Source organism: Xenopus laevis, chromosome 5L (genome assembly GCF_017654675.1).
Source record: "Xenopus laevis strain J_2021 chromosome 5L, Xenopus_laevis_v10.1, whole genome shotgun sequence".
NCBI lineage: Eukaryota > Metazoa > Chordata > Amphibia > Anura > Pipidae > Xenopus > Xenopus laevis.
In genome coordinates, this window is record NC_054379.1 from 5,908,478 (window position 1) to 5,924,017 (window position 15,540).

Sequence of the window (15,540 nt, forward strand, 5' to 3'; positions counted from 1 at the left end):
TCCACCCACGTGCACCAGGCATATCTTCACTTATCGACAAGGTGGGTGTGCTAATCCACACTACATTGGCTGGCAAAGCAGGCACAGGTCAGGTCACAGAGTTTAGAATAGTCTGTTTACCAGGCAAGGGTCAGGATTACAGAAGTCAGAGTAGTCAATCAGGCAGGGGTCAAAACAGGAAACAGAATATCAGGAAAATCAGGAATAGCACCCGGGAATTTACAAAGATGAACAATAACGGGCAATCCTCACAGTGCCAGAGTCCCTTTAAATACATTTGAATCTCGCGCCCTTGCGCGATGACACAATCACAGAAAAACCAAAAGTGCGCGCCGCGTGCGCCCTAAGGCAGAGTATTGCAGGACACCAAGGAGGCAGCACCACGCGGCAGGCATCCCCGCCGGCCCACTGGACCACCAGGATGAGTGCCCCTTACAGTCTCTCCCCATTGGTGATGCTCTCATACCAACCCTCTCCCCTCCATTGATGACATCATGCTTACTCTGTCCATTTTCAACATCATTGGGTGGAGGCAGGTTCCTGTTATAAAAGAGGGGAGAACTTTGGAGACAGGTTAGGTTCTGGGTGCCAAGCAGTGGGCTAGGGTTGTAACCAAATAGTTACAAACTGTCAAATGTGGTCATCTACATAACATGCCCCAAACAAGTGGAAACAAGTGGATTCAAAAGGATGGCCAATGCTTGTGCCAAAAAAAGAACATCAGAAGATGAAATCATGAGCGTTGACCACCGTCATTATGAAAATGGTTCTGATTAGTTGGAGACAATGATACAACACAGTATAACCCAACTATTCCAAGGAGAGGGATAGAGGAAGTCTAAGTGAGCCGTCACAGATAGTGGGACGATCAACTGCAGAGCACAGACTGACTAATTTAAGTTTTTTCTTCTTATTACAACATCCATGGCTTCTTCTTTGTTTTATTGTTATAAAGGACATATCATCGTTTTGTTTCTACCCCTACTACCCCCTACCTCTATAATCAGAAGAGCTTATTTAATTAGAGAAAATAAACTGTGTATAAACATTACCTCACTTTTCTCCCAACTGTGGCCTGTGTCTCAGGGTTACAGATAAGGGAGAGTTTATTATTTTAATGGGGCGGGTAGTTTGATTATCTAACTTTTACTTCTCTCACACTGGCTCTGAAGAGACCATTGGTTGCATAATGAAGGTACATTTGGTTTTTGGGAAATCTAGAAGGAACGGGATCCTCCATATTAACCAGTCTGTCATTTTGTTCCCCAATGGTGAGGGTGCAGTGGCTTATGATGTCATTAAGTATGCAAAAAGATTTACAGACTAATTGTATCACCAAGGCCTGGGCCTAGGGCTTTCAGGATTTTATGGTTCAGATTTTGCATTTATTGGTTCAGAAACACTGGGGATGAGCAGGAAACACAATAGTTTTTAAAAAATTTCCTCTGTGCCAATCCCCAGTGTTCCAGAACTGATGATGAAAATTCTCATATGTGCACAAATAAAGGGAAGGGGACGGGGGACGGGGGCGAACAGAAACAGGCCTAGGGGCACCCACTATGTAAATCCGGCCCTGAGTATCGGCATACACTTCCAAGAGAATATTAAGTGGTGCAAGGTGACACCTGCCAACTGCTGTGCTACCCTGCTTTTTGGGATCAGGCAGGACCCTGCTTTTTGGGATCATGTAGGACCCTGTGTTTTGGGATCCGGTAGGAGCCTGCTTTTTGGATCAGGTAGGACCCTGAGTTTTGGGATCAGGCAGGACCCTGCTTTTGGGATCGGGTAGTATCCATGCTTTTTGGGATCAGGAAGGACCCTGCTTTTGGCATCAGGCAGGACCCTACTTTTTGTGATCAGGTAGGACCCTGCGTTTTGGGATCATGTAGGATCCTGCTTTTTGAATCAGGTAGGATCCTGCTTTTTGGATCAGGTAGGATCCTGGTTTTTGGATCAGGTAGGACCCTGCTTTTTGGATCAGGTAGGACCCTGTTTTTTGCATCAGGTAGGACCCTACTTTTTGGGATCAGGTAGGACCCTACTTTTTGGGATCAGGTAGGACCCTGCGTTTTGGGATCAGTTAGGACCCTGCGTTTTGGGATCAGGTAGGACCCTGTGTTTTGGGATCAGGTAGGATCCTGCTTTTAGGATCAGGTAGGACCCTGCTTTTTGGTATCAGGTAGGAGCCTGGTTTTTGGGATCAGGTAGGAGCCTGCTTTTTGGGATCATGTGGGACCCTGCTTTTTGGGATCAGGTAGGACAGTCAGGGTTTTTTTTGACAGAGCGCAGTGCTGTTTTGGAGGGTTGCCATTTCAGGGGTCCTAACTTAAAAAAATAGATTTCTTGCACCTTTAATTGTTTTCAGATAATATGACTCCTCTCTTGTGGAAATCTCTATGTAATTGTCTATTTTATGAGTGCAAACAGCAGCAGAGTCCAACCATCCCCAAAACCTCCCGCTCTGTCATAATAAACGCTAACCATTTTCTACTTCAGCGATGTCAAAAAGTGATGATTCTATCAGACATCTGTCACAAAGATAAAAACGCTCAATTGATCTAAAACTCAAAATATTCCCTCAATAGCTGCGCTGCTCCTGCAAACGTTATTACCTGGCGTGTCCTTGGAGTGATTATTCTGTGATTGATACAACACAGGCGGCTCTATAATAGGTGTTTTTCCTTTAATCCTATCAGTAATGGCTGCGATTTACACTCAATCACCCGTTTCTCAATGGTAACTCCCAGCATCCTAATACAAAGTCAATAATCATAACAATTACAAAATAAAAACATATATAACTGCTTTGTACCATGTTCAACTGAAGCTACTCGTAAAACGTATACCCTCAAAACAAATGAATGTGAAATGTCTTCCGAGTACTTTTTTCGATTTACATTCTTTATTTCTTAGTTTTCAAGATTTCACTGCAAACATACTGAACTTCAAACAATTTCAAATTCATTTCAGCTGACTGGAAACGGTAGAAGTGAGAAAAGAAAAGTCTTGCGTTGTTGATCTGCTTAGAACTAACAAGAGAAATATCAGATAAATTCTCTGCTCTAACCTCATTTTCTCACTCTCAAATCTCCACCAGACCAGGGAACCAGCCCCATAGTTTGATGCTCAATCGTGGTCTCTAGCGTTCACAAGTGGCAACCTTTATGCCAAAAATATGTTTTAGAAACCTCTAGTTTCCAGAGAAATTGGGTCAACTTTTTAAATTACAGATGTGGCACAAGTGCATGGTTTAAGGTGCATGTTAAAATAAATCACGTTTCTTACCTTCTGTTGCTTCTACAGCTCAGACCATTAGCATTTTTTTCATTAATCTTCTTTTCTTCTCATTCTTCTAGGCTTTGGAATGACCACACCAGCGACTATTACCGGGAAAGTGTTCCTCATCTTTTATGGCCTCTTTGGATGTGCTGGAACCATATTGTTCTTCAACCTGTTTTTGGAGCGTATAATATCTCTTCTTGCTTTTGTTATGAAAGCTTGTCATGAAAGGCAACTGCGACGAAGCGGACTTCTACCTCCTACTGTCCGAAGGGGATCGGCCGTCTCGGAGGTGGACAGCCTTGTTGGTTGGAAGCCTTCAGTCTATCACGTCATGCTCATCTTGACTATATTTGCTATTACTCTTTCTTGCTGTGCATCAGCCATGTATACTCCTGTGGAAGGATGGAACTACATCGACTCCTTGTACTACTGTTTTGTGACATTTAGCACAATTGGCTTTGGAGATTTGGTAAGCAGCCAAAATGCAGTGTATCAATATCAGGGATTATACAGGTTTGGAAATTTTATGTTTATACTCTTGGGAGTTTGTTGCATTTACTCTCTTTTTAACGTCATATCGATTGTAATCAAACAAGTTTTAAACTGGCTATTAAAAAAGTTTAGGTGCAGATGCTGTAATAAGTGCCATAAATCCAACACCCGCCTGGGGCGACGCAACGCCATCACGCCTGGAGCTCGATTCCGCAGGAAAGTGGAGACAGACGGAAACTATGACAGTGACACGGAGGGCAGGAGACTTTCTGGAGAGATGATCTCCATGCGGGACCTCACGGCATCAAATAAAGTTTCTCTCGCCATACTGCAGAAGCAGTTATCTGAAACAGCCAATGGCTACCCTAGGACTGTGTGCATCAACACCAGACAAAATGGCTTCTCAGGAGGGGTCGGAGCCCTAGCCATCATGAACAATAGGTTGGCAGAAACAAGTGATTCTAGGTAGAGTCTTTTCAAATTACTTTCATATTTTAATATATCTTTATTTTTTAAATAAAATTGCTAAACATATGGTTGCATGGTCTTCATACTCAACATTTAGGCCAAGCCTATCATTTGCCTTCCATATTTGTTACTTTCTTCATATCTCAAGATCCACCATGCCAACATGTACATGCATGATGAAGAAAAGAAGAAGGTCATGTTCTTTGTCCAGACTCATGATGAACACCTTATATATTTTATTTTTTTATCTAAGCAGCCCTAAAATATCTGATTTCTAGCAACCAACCAGAATTGTACAGTTGATATAAAACTACCTCACGGGCAGTGGTGGCCAAGTGATATTAACAGGCTTGCTATCTTTACCCTCATGTGACTATTAAGTCAAGGGGTGCCCAGAATTTAACTCTTAATTGCATGTTTACATCCCAGATGGACCTTGGTTTACATTGGGGGTGGGGGAAGCCGATTGAGATCAAATTAATTTAAACTTTAAGAATGAAGCCAAGAAATATATGAGACCACCCATCCAAGTACAGGGAAAAAATTTGCATGGAATGTTCAAGGTGTTTATATTCTACTCCTTTGCCACTACTTTTCTCTTCCATAAGAGTTTCTTGGTTTTTCCTATTGTGGTGCCAATTAAAATATTTACTAAAACTTTACACTTCTAGTTTTAGCCATCAATATCATGCAACATAATATTAATGATGTCTGTAAAAATGATGGGTCAAGGCAAGGCATTGATTACCATTACCAACTCATAGAGGCATTAGTAACAAACAGAAGAATAAGTGCAAGGTCTATGGCATATCTGACATTTTTGTGGTCATTTTTGGGCATGTTGGAAAGTGTAGTCCATGGGACTTTAAAATTACAGATCAGACCCCTCTGCACCAACCCCTGTATGTTCCCTGCTACTTAAGGTGACCTCAGATTGGCTCAATGGTCATCATAAATGTGCCAATGAGCTTTAAGATCATTGATCAGTATGGTAGTGATTTCTGGAGTTTTGGTGCTACAGCCTGAGATGCCAGCAAGTGACACTATCACCCTTACCCATTACATCAACAAAGAGAAGTCATTGACATTCACTTCACATAAGAACATGCCAATGAAAGAAAGACACACAGCCTCTCCAGTTATGTGGCATTCTTTCCATCTTCTCAAATCCACCATAGTGTATCTGTGGCACTTCAACAACTCTTAGCATCCTTAAATTACTGGCAAGGTAGTTGCATGCCTTAAGTCATGCTCAACAACTTCTCTACGTTGAACATGCATGTTGGGGTTTTCAGGCTTGTTCCTTCCGAACACTATGGCTTATAGTGAATGTTTTGATAGCTATGGACAACAATCCAACAGAAGTGACTATTTGTGATCCTCAGAAGTTATCCATTTTTAGAGATGGATTAAACGATATTGTGTTTCAGACATTGTACAACTCTGATCCTCCTGATGCTGCATTTGCTAGCGCTCGGAATTGTCTGAAAATTTTATTTTCTGTGGTCTATGATTATTGTCAAAATCCACAGCTTCTCAGGTGTAACTAATGCATTTCCTCCAAGTCTTCATCCTCCAAACTTCATCGTTTGGCACCCCTGTACCACCATTGTTATGAGAGGTTATGGGAGCTGCAGTGAGAAAATTACTAGGGATTGTGTTTGTAGTAGTACAAAGACCTCATAGTATTCCCCCTGGAAGGGCCTTAGAAACATCCCTCTTTCTTTGAAAGGTTCACAGGAATAAGTGGTCTATCTACTGCTTCCCTTAGAAATGTTCTTTGGTCCCATGACCAATGTATCAAATTATAACTGACCCCTAGAAATGAACCCACAGGGGTCCAAAATGTACAGGTTACCTACACAAACTATGGAGTAGGAATCGTACTCTGCATTATTTGTTTGATTACCGGAAGGTTCAGGTGAAAGGGGGTTCAGCAGTTGGGGGGAATTGGAAGTTTCAGCAGTTCACATACAATCAGGAATTTCCATTAAACTTGAGACCCAACCTGGTGGCATAACCTTTTAATACATTAGATATATATATTTTCCCTCTTGAATGTAGTTGTCTGGGTAGGAAGGAGCTCCAAGTCAATAAAGTTTAGGTTTGCTCTCTGAAAACACAGAAGAACTTAGTTCATGAGAATATACACATGAATAAAAGGGAAGAATATCAGCTAGGCATCATGCTGGAGTAGGGAAGTGCCAATCATTTTTGATTCAGTTAAAGTTTCTACTAAAATTAAAAATGTAAAATGTAAAATGTTGATGATGATAGACCTACATAAATAGGAAATACCATTCCAAAACACTATTCTTTATCTTACTCTATCTTTCTTTCAGAGCAACATGTTTGGGATGACGTCCCTTAGATACCACCATGATTGAATCTTCATGGGTTGACTCAGTGTCATGAGGCAGCTCTGCATATAAGACACTGCTATAACAAATTATATAGATATATATCTACTATAACTATCTTTATCATACATTTGAAGATTCCATTTTCGACCTTCTGCCGCATAGACAGATTCTATCCCCACTATTAAATACAGAACTATTAGAGTGCCTTTATCTTAACTAGTTCAACTCTTTGACTCATAAAAAAATAATATTTTTCTCTAAATTGGTTCTGGCCTGAAAGCCTTTAATGGCCATTATTATTTTCAGCATCATTATTATGTAAATTGTTTCTCACGCAGAAGTTACTTAGCTCATTATGTAGCGCTATTTCTCCGGTTATACAATTGACAAGTAAATGTTATGAGTTGTTTCGGGAATATAATGAAATGCTGGTGCTTCGTTTCCTTTGTGCGTTAGAGTTTTCAAGAGCTGATTAGTTCATTATCACAGCTCCACGAGCCCCTGTATCACATATATCTTTTGTATTGGCTTTTTGAAGTTTGACATTTTCTGAAATGAAAATATATGAATAAATGTTTTTTAGTTTTCTACCCTTGTGAAGAGCTAACCATATAGTACCTCTTTTTATCAGTTGGCTGGTTTATATTGTTCAAACCACATATACCCTTTAGTTTAAGGTTAGGGGGACGCAAGCCATGATACGGAATCCCCTGTTTCAAGTTATTTTATGGGTTAGGGGGTGTAGCCTAAATATTTCTATGTTTTAAAAATTGAATTAGGCGAGAAGGAAGCAGCTTGAAGCATTTGCACATATTTTGGTCTACATGAGTCTACTGCTTATCCTGGAGTCCATATATGAACCAACTGAGTTTATCATTAGGGGTATGAAGATAATAGTGACTTCTTTGCACTATTGTACCCTATTTTCTCAAATGTTTGCAGGTATTGCACATTGCTTCACATAAGAAGTAGGGGATACAATGGGGAAAATTCACTAAGCGCCGAAGCGCCGAAGCGCCGAACGCTAGCGTTAATTCGCTAGCGTTTGGCATTTTCGTTACTGCGCAATTCACTAACGAACGCTGGCGTAGTTTCGCTAGTGTTACTTCACACCCTTACGCCTGGCGAATTTTCGCTAGCGACGTAACTACGCAAATTCGCTAACTTGAGCAGTGTTGTGAACGCTACCTTTTACGCTAGACTTCCTTCGCCACCTCAGACCAGGCGAAGCGCAATAGAGTAGATAGGGATTGTTTAAAAAAAAGTCAAAATTTTTTCTAAGTCCCAAAAAACGCTGGCGTGTTTTCTACATTATGGGTGATAGGCTGAAAAAGATCGAAAAAATTTTTGGGGCTCCCCTCCTTCCCCCCTATATTTCCTGACTTATGGCAACTTACCTAGACAGTGGGCACATGTGTAGGGCAAAATAAAAATTTTATTTGATGATTTTAAGGTTTTCTAGGCATTTGTAGTGCTGATACGTATTCCTCCATTGAAATTTGAATTTGGCGCCGTATGCAAATTAGCCTTCGCTAGCGTAACTTCGCTTTAAATAGCAAATCAACGCTAGCGCAACTTCGCAACCTTACGCTACCCCTGAGCGCAACTTCGGATTTTAGTGAATTTGCAGAGCGCTGGCGAAACTACGCCTGGCGAAGTGTGGCGAAGTGCGGCGAAGTTGCGCCTGGCGCAACTTCGAATCTTAGTGAATTTGCCCCAATGTATTTACATGGGGAATATATGGGCCTTCTGTGCATACGTTCATTAGTCATTGGCATGTAATTTAATGCATATTCAGTGACACTGTGGTGCTATAGTGTGGTTCTATTGTGTGTATATTAACATAAATAGGCATCCACCCAGGTTGGTTTTGATTGGCTGGTTTATAGGGTATACAAGAGTAACTAGAGGTGAGACCTTCTCTTCTAGGTCTCCTTTTGAATAAGCTTTGTCATGAAATACTGAAGAATACTCCCGGGTGATCTAATATCAGATATTATGATTTTTAACACAACTTTGAAAGATATGAAGTATCCTGAGTATTCTGTGTACTTGGTATTGTTTTATAATAGAACGTGCAAATCTCCCCTGCCTGATATTTTGGTTCGTTTCTGCTTTTTCTTTATTACATGGACCTCAATACTTCCTCCTTAAAGGGGAACTATCGTGAAAATGAAAAATTCATATAAGCTTCAGCATAGTGAAATAAGATACAATCAATTAAATATTCTGCATCATTTCGGAAATAATCAAGTTTATCGTCACTATTCCTCTCTCAGCATCTGTTTCTCTTCATTCTGTCTTCATGCAGCAGTTGGGTGTCAGATATTCACTGACAGTTAGATCCAATATATCTTATAGGGGGGCTCCTTTTGCCTAGAAGATGTATTAGAGCTCACTCAAATAACTGATTCCAGTACAAACAAAATGTAACAAAATAACTGCCTTTTGCACAAATCCTGCATGTAGAGAGACATGATGTCTGGTGAGTTTAATAGAGTGAGCTCTAATACATCTTCTAGGCAAAAGGAGCCCCCCTATAAGATATATTGGATCTAACTGTCAATGATTATCTGACACCCAACTGCTGCATGAAGACAGAATGAAGAGAAACAGATGCTGAGAAAGGAATAGAGAAGATAAACTTGATTATTTCAGAAACAATGCAGAATATTTAATTGATTGTATTTAGAAAGTTTCTTATTTCAGTATGATGAAGCTTATATTAAATGTTCATTTTCGTGATAGTTCCTCTTTAATATATTCTACATTTATGGGGGGGGGGTAATTTATATTATCAGCTGACACTGGGAGCTTGGTCAGGGGGAGGTGTAAAATACAGGGGCACTTTGTACCAGTGCATGCTGGGTTGTGCCAGATGCACCAGAAGAGGTAAAATTGCCAAACTGGTCCATAATACAGACAAGTAGGTGTAATCGCAAGAAGAACAGACTTTTTTTAATTACTAAATATCAATGGGAGGTGGGGCTGCCACATCCTTTTTTATTGGCCTATTTTACCTTGTCTGAGTGATTGGTTTATACAGTATAAAGGGATACACACAGTATATACTGGACTTGCTGATACTGTACCAGATGGGCAGGTAAGAAACATCCACAGACACAGAAAAGCCCTGACATCATTGTTTTACTTTCCAACAGACAATCAGCTATTGGCTTCACTTCTACATTTACTTTTGGGGCAGGTCACTATCTCTTATAAGGTCCCACATCGGTGAGGCATTCTTTACCCTTGGTCTCTAAGTAATTATTTCAGGCTTTGATGTTAATGGAAACTCGTTTTCCTTGATGGCCTGTGATCTTTATTTATCTAGCCTAGAAGAACATCACATTTCAGGTCAATAACCTCAGCACCGTTGGCAAATGAATCGGTTCAGTTATGGACCGAGTTGCCTAAAATGTTATCATTATGTTATTTTCATGCAGAATCATCTAGGGACCAGCGCAATCCTGTGGAATTTTCTTATTTGTTCCAATGCAAGGCCTTTGACATTCATCTTGAGTCTGTGCCTTAAATAACCCATTGATAATGCACCATCATCCCTCCTGATACATCTCTCTCCCAAACACCCTCTAACCTCTCTAGAAATAATATCCAAGAGTTACAGCCTCTTACAATAATATCATTCTGCCTTATTAAATAGATTAGGCCACAATTACAATTGGCACCAAACAATCAGGACCTGGGACTACATCCAGAAATGGAGGGTGAATTTTTTCTTTGGGGAGGTTACTGATAATTATATATGGACATTGAGCAGCTGGTCTGTTTTTGGGGAGGCAAAGCTCTGACTTCCCCCCTGTTCTTAAATAACCCTCTCCAGGCCCAGACTTGCAATCTAAGGGTTGTGGGACTACGGTAAGATGCCATATACACTCAATATTTATTGGGTTTGTGGGGGGCTGTTTGGGCCTCTGTGTATTTGGAATTCTAGGGCCTATTTTAAATCCCAGTCCAGACCTGACCCGCTCTTAAAGGAGAACTAAAGCCCCCTTTTGCCAAAAGTCCCCACTGGCCTCCCTCCCTGCCTCCCCCCTGCACAGTGTTACCCCTGAATTGTGTCCCCTCTAGAAATACTGACCACACATGCAGAGTGAGTGCAGCGGAGCTCACGGGCGCCATTTTCCGGCGCTTTGGTAATCTTCGGGTCTTTCTCCCTTCGGCAATTTCCGTTACTTTTGGTGCATGCTCGAACTGGAAGATTGTTCCAACTCCGCATGCAACAATACTGTGCTCACTTTACCGAAGAATACCGAAGCACTGAAGATGGCGCCCGTGAGCTCCGCTGCACAATTCTCCATGTGCGGTCAGTATTTCTAGAGGGGACACAATTCAGGAGTAACACTGTGCAGGGGGAGGCAGGGAAGGGGACCAGTGGGGGCTTTTGGCTAAATGGGGGTTTAGTTCTCCTTTAAGAGAAGGTTAAGTCTGGACTGGGATTTAAAATTGACCCTAGCATTCCAAATACACAGAGGCCCAAACAGCCCCCCACAAACCCAATAAATAGTGAGTGTCTATGGCATCTTACAGTAGTCCCACAACCCAAAGATTGCCAGTCTGGGCCTGGAGAGGGTTAAGTTCTCCTTTAAAGGAATTGTAAATCTACAAGTAAATATAAAATTGCTTTGGGTGTTTCACTGACTACTTTTCAAATTCAGATTTGATTTTTTTTTTTTTTTTTACATTGTTGGCTGCAAATATAATGAACTGAAATAACAGGTAGACCCTGTGATCATTTTGGCCAACCGGCTACATGTCCTGAGAAAATGAACGTCTTGTGATGTCACTCTGCTTAGGAAATGACACTAGTGAGCAGAGAAGAGTCCAGAAAGTTAACCTCTTGGTTTATCGCGTGAAAAGTCATGGAGGAGATTCAATTTGAGAAGAAAAAACTTTTCCCCAAATTACAGTTTCCCATAGACTTCAATAGAGTTTTCACATGATGAACAGTAAGATACGTTCTTCTGAATTGAATCTCATCCAAGACTTTTCACTTGATTTCACTTTTTTCACTGAATTGATTCTGGCCCACCAGAGTTGGACTGGGTGGGGGGACACCGGGAAAAAACATGGTGGGGCCCCCAGTCCTCGTGGGCCCCGTCTGACCAAACCTTCTATCGCCGTTGCCCTCAACCTTTGTCCCTGGACCTGGTCACAACTGAGAAAGCTACACACAGGTAGGGATGTAGCGAACGTCGGAAAAAAAGTTCGCGAACATATTCGCGAACTTGCGCAAAAATGCGAGCGGTTCGCGAACGGTTCGCGAACCCCATAGACTTCAATGGGAAGGCGAACTTTAACATCTAGAAAAGACATTTCTGGCCAGAAAAATGATTTTAAAGTTGTTTAAAGGGTGCAACGACCTGGACAGTGGCATGCCAGAGGGGGATCAAGGGCAAAAATGTATCTGAAAAATCTGCCTGTGTGTGCTTGGAAGAGATAGTGTAGGGGGAGAGCTGTTAGTGATTTCAGGGACAGATGATAGTAAGTTTGCTGGCTAGTAATCTGCTTGATACTGCTCTGTATTGGAGGGACAGAAGTCTGCAGGGATTTGAGGGACATTTTAGCTTAGGTAGCTTTGCTGGCTAGTAATCTACTGTTCTCTTTAAACAACTGCCATACGTTGACCTTGTAGGCATTGTTTGCCCAGTTTTTTTGGACGCAGCCACTGAAGCACAGTTGCCAGAAAAAATATGCCATATAAATGCTGAAAATAGTCATTTTTCGCCCATACGTTGACCTTGTAGACATTGTTTGCCCAGTTTTTTTGGTTGCAGCCACTGAAGCACAGTTGCCAGAAAAAATATGCCATATAAATGCTGAAAATAGTCATTTTTTGCCATACGTTGACCTTGTAGGCATTGTTTGCCCAGTTTTTTTGGTCGCAGCCACTGAAGCACAGTTGCCAGAAAAAATATGCCATATAAATGCTGAAAATAGTCATTTTTTGCCATATACGTTGAGTCAACGTATGGCAAAAGGGGCACCGGTGGTGGAGGAAGTGTTACGTGGGGTGGCCATAGCAGTGGAGGATGAGGAGGATGTTGTGGTAAAGTTAGAAACGGTAGAGGATGGGGTGTGCTGTGTAAGCCAGTCAACTACCTCTTCAGCATTTTGGGAGTTCAGGGTCATTGGCTTTTTAAAACTGGGCAATTTGCTAGGGCCACAGGATTGCATAGCAGCACGGCCCCTAGCACGGCCTCTGCGTGGCGGCCTGCCTTTGCCTGGCATTATTTTTAAAAAAACAACAACAACAACAAAAACTCAGTTGGTTTTTCTGGAAACGATAATACACACAGCTAGATGGCGGGTTGAAGAAAACACTGTGCAAATAATGCCTACAAAGTCAACGTATACACTACTACAGCGGTGGATACGGATTACGTAAAATATATGAATGCTGCTTGAAAAAAGTGACTCCGGTGTTTTTTCTGGAGACGGTAATATTATGGATATTTAGACAGAATGGGAACAAGGTCACACAGCTCGATGGCGGGTTGAAGAAAACAGTGTGCAAATAATGCCTACAAGGCCAACGTATACACTACTACAGCGGTGGATACGGATTACGTAAAATATATGAATGCTGCTTGAAAAAAGTGACTCCGGTGTTTTTTCTGGAGACGGTAATATTATGGATATTTAGACAGAATGGGAACAAGGTCACACAGCTCGATGGCGGGTTGAAGAAAACAGTGTGCAAATAATGCCTACAGGGCAAATAATGCCTAAAAGGTCAACTTATACACTACTACAGCGGTAGTAAAATAAAAAAAGTAAAATAAAAAAAAAATGAATATTAAAAAAAAAAATTAAAGTTGGTGCTGCTGAACTACTAGGAGCAGCAGATTAGCACACCAGTCCCACTCCCCAACACTGCTAGACTAATAGCACTGGGCTCTTATAGTAGTAGTAGTAGTAGTAGTAGTAAAACAACAAAAAATAAATAAAAGCAGTCCTTACAAGGACTACTGTTATTGCAGCAGTCAGCAGATGAGATCAGAAGCAGGACAGCTGCCCACTGCAGCTACATACAGAGCACTGCAGTAGAAGGTAGATTACTAGCCAGCAAAGCTACCTAAGCTAAAATGTCCCTCAAACCCCTGCAGACTTCTGTCCCTCCAATAACAGAGCAGTATCAAAACGATTACTAGCCAGCAAACTTTCAACTGTCCCTGAAATCACTAACAGGCAGCAGCTCTCTCCCTACACTATCTCTTCAGCACACACAGGCAGAGTGAAAAAACGCTGCAGGGCTTCGGTTTTTATAGGGAAGGGGAGTGGTCCAGGGGAGAGCTTCCTGATTGGCTGCCATGTACCTGCTGGTCTGGGGTGAGAGGGCAAAAAAAAGCGCCAACAATGGCGAACCCAAAATGGCGAACGTCGCGCGACGTTCGCGAACTTCCGGCGAGTGCGAACACCCGATGTTCGCGGCGAACAAGTTCGCCGGCGAACAGTTCGCGACATCTCTACACACAGGGGGTTGCAAGGGGCAAGAAGGTGCTTTGCGGCTGGGGTGGGAGGGGGTGTGGGGGCAACAGCCCTGGTGGGCGCCCCAGTCCGACCCTGTGGCCTACTGTTTCTTTTTTCCGCTAATCCATTTTTAGCCGACTGAAGTTGACCAGATTGTTGTTGCAAACTGACTATATGAGCAAGTTAAAAATGGCTAATATCTTGAAAACAAGAACAAAATAATTGTCAGAATGCTCAGAAGAGCGGTCTAATAAATTCGACATTCGTTTTGAGGGTTTACATTTCCTTTAAGTCACTTCTGTTCGCATAAATGTTGGAATAGTTGAGGCCCACCCTAATAAACATTATTATACCTCTGGGAGTAAGATAATCATGGGATTTTCCATCACACGTTTTTCACTGAACAAAATAACCATTTTATTCCCCCTCATCTCTGAGACACGACTGGAAGACACAATAGAACAAAGTCACAGTTTTCTTATTTGTAGTTGGCAAAACTGAAATGCGGAGATTAAACCCCCGTCGTATTTCTTTGTACAACAGGTACTCAAGCAGCAAGACCCCATGCTTTGGACACCCCACCACCCGAAACTGAATGCAATTTTTTTCTTTTGTCACTTTGATTTGCTCACACTAATGATGTCACAATAAAAAAACCAAACCTCTGGCGACGAGGGCGGAAGAGAAGAACAGGAGCGGTTAATTCTTCAGGTTCTCCGGACACGGTTGGCATGTGAAAGCACAAACTACACTCGTTTGCTTTTTAATACCAATGTGATGCTGCTTTTTCTATTTTATTTTCTACGTACTTGGAGCAAAAGAGGGTGCGTCTGTAAACTACAACTGTTCCTATTTTTTCCTAAGTGCATCTTATTTATGGTTATTTGAGAAGAAAAATGTAAATATACAGAAAATGTCACTGATTTGAAGTCCTACTGTATGTAGTGTCCAGTTCACAAAGTGCTTGACGGAATGAATATGCAACTATGGGAATGCAACCCCTCCCCCCTGCCCCTAAAATGAAACCAATGGCTATTATTTTATGCATGATTACAACATATTGCTGTAAAAGTGCTCTTTTCGATTAAAAAAAAAAACAACAAAAAAGCATAAATGAGATTTGTTAACCAATAGTCTGTTGTTTTACTGGATGTGTCGTGTGGCTTTAATTGCAGCGCACAGATTGGTGGTTTCATTTGCAACTGTTGCTGAACGTGAGATATAATTACGAGATTTTAATGCTCTGTGTGCGCAACCATAATTGTATTCAATCGGGTGTTTGACAAACAACAAATGAACAGTTAAAATTATGTATTTGTGCATTTTCTTGGCACTAATATGGTTTAAAGGAGAAGTAAAGGCTAAAAGTAAGTAAGCTTTATCAGAAAGGTCTATATAAATACACCAGTAACCCCTCAAAGTAATGCTGCTCTGAGTCCTC

General features: G+C 41.5%; 1 protein-coding gene across 3 annotated transcripts in view; it reads left to right on the forward strand.

Moving 5' to 3' along the window:
- Nucleotides 1-15,242, forward strand: part of LOC108716083 (potassium channel subfamily K member 12) — a 65,823-nt gene extending 50,581 nt beyond the window's left edge. Inside the window, exons 3-4 of one of the 3 annotated variants that reach the window (XM_041562487.1) lie at nucleotides 3,357-3,751; nucleotides 14,643-15,242. In XM_041562487.1, coding sequence (XP_041418421.1) covers nucleotides 3,357-3,751; nucleotides 14,643-14,750 — 503 coding nt within the window. In that variant the 3' untranslated portion in view covers nucleotides 14,751-15,242. Of the gene's footprint in view, nucleotides 1-3,356; nucleotides 4,244-14,642 lie in introns of those variants that run through there. The other 2 variants (XM_041562485.1, XM_041562486.1) reach the window with 2 other exon arrangements.
- Nucleotides 15,243-15,540: the final 298 nt, after the last annotated feature.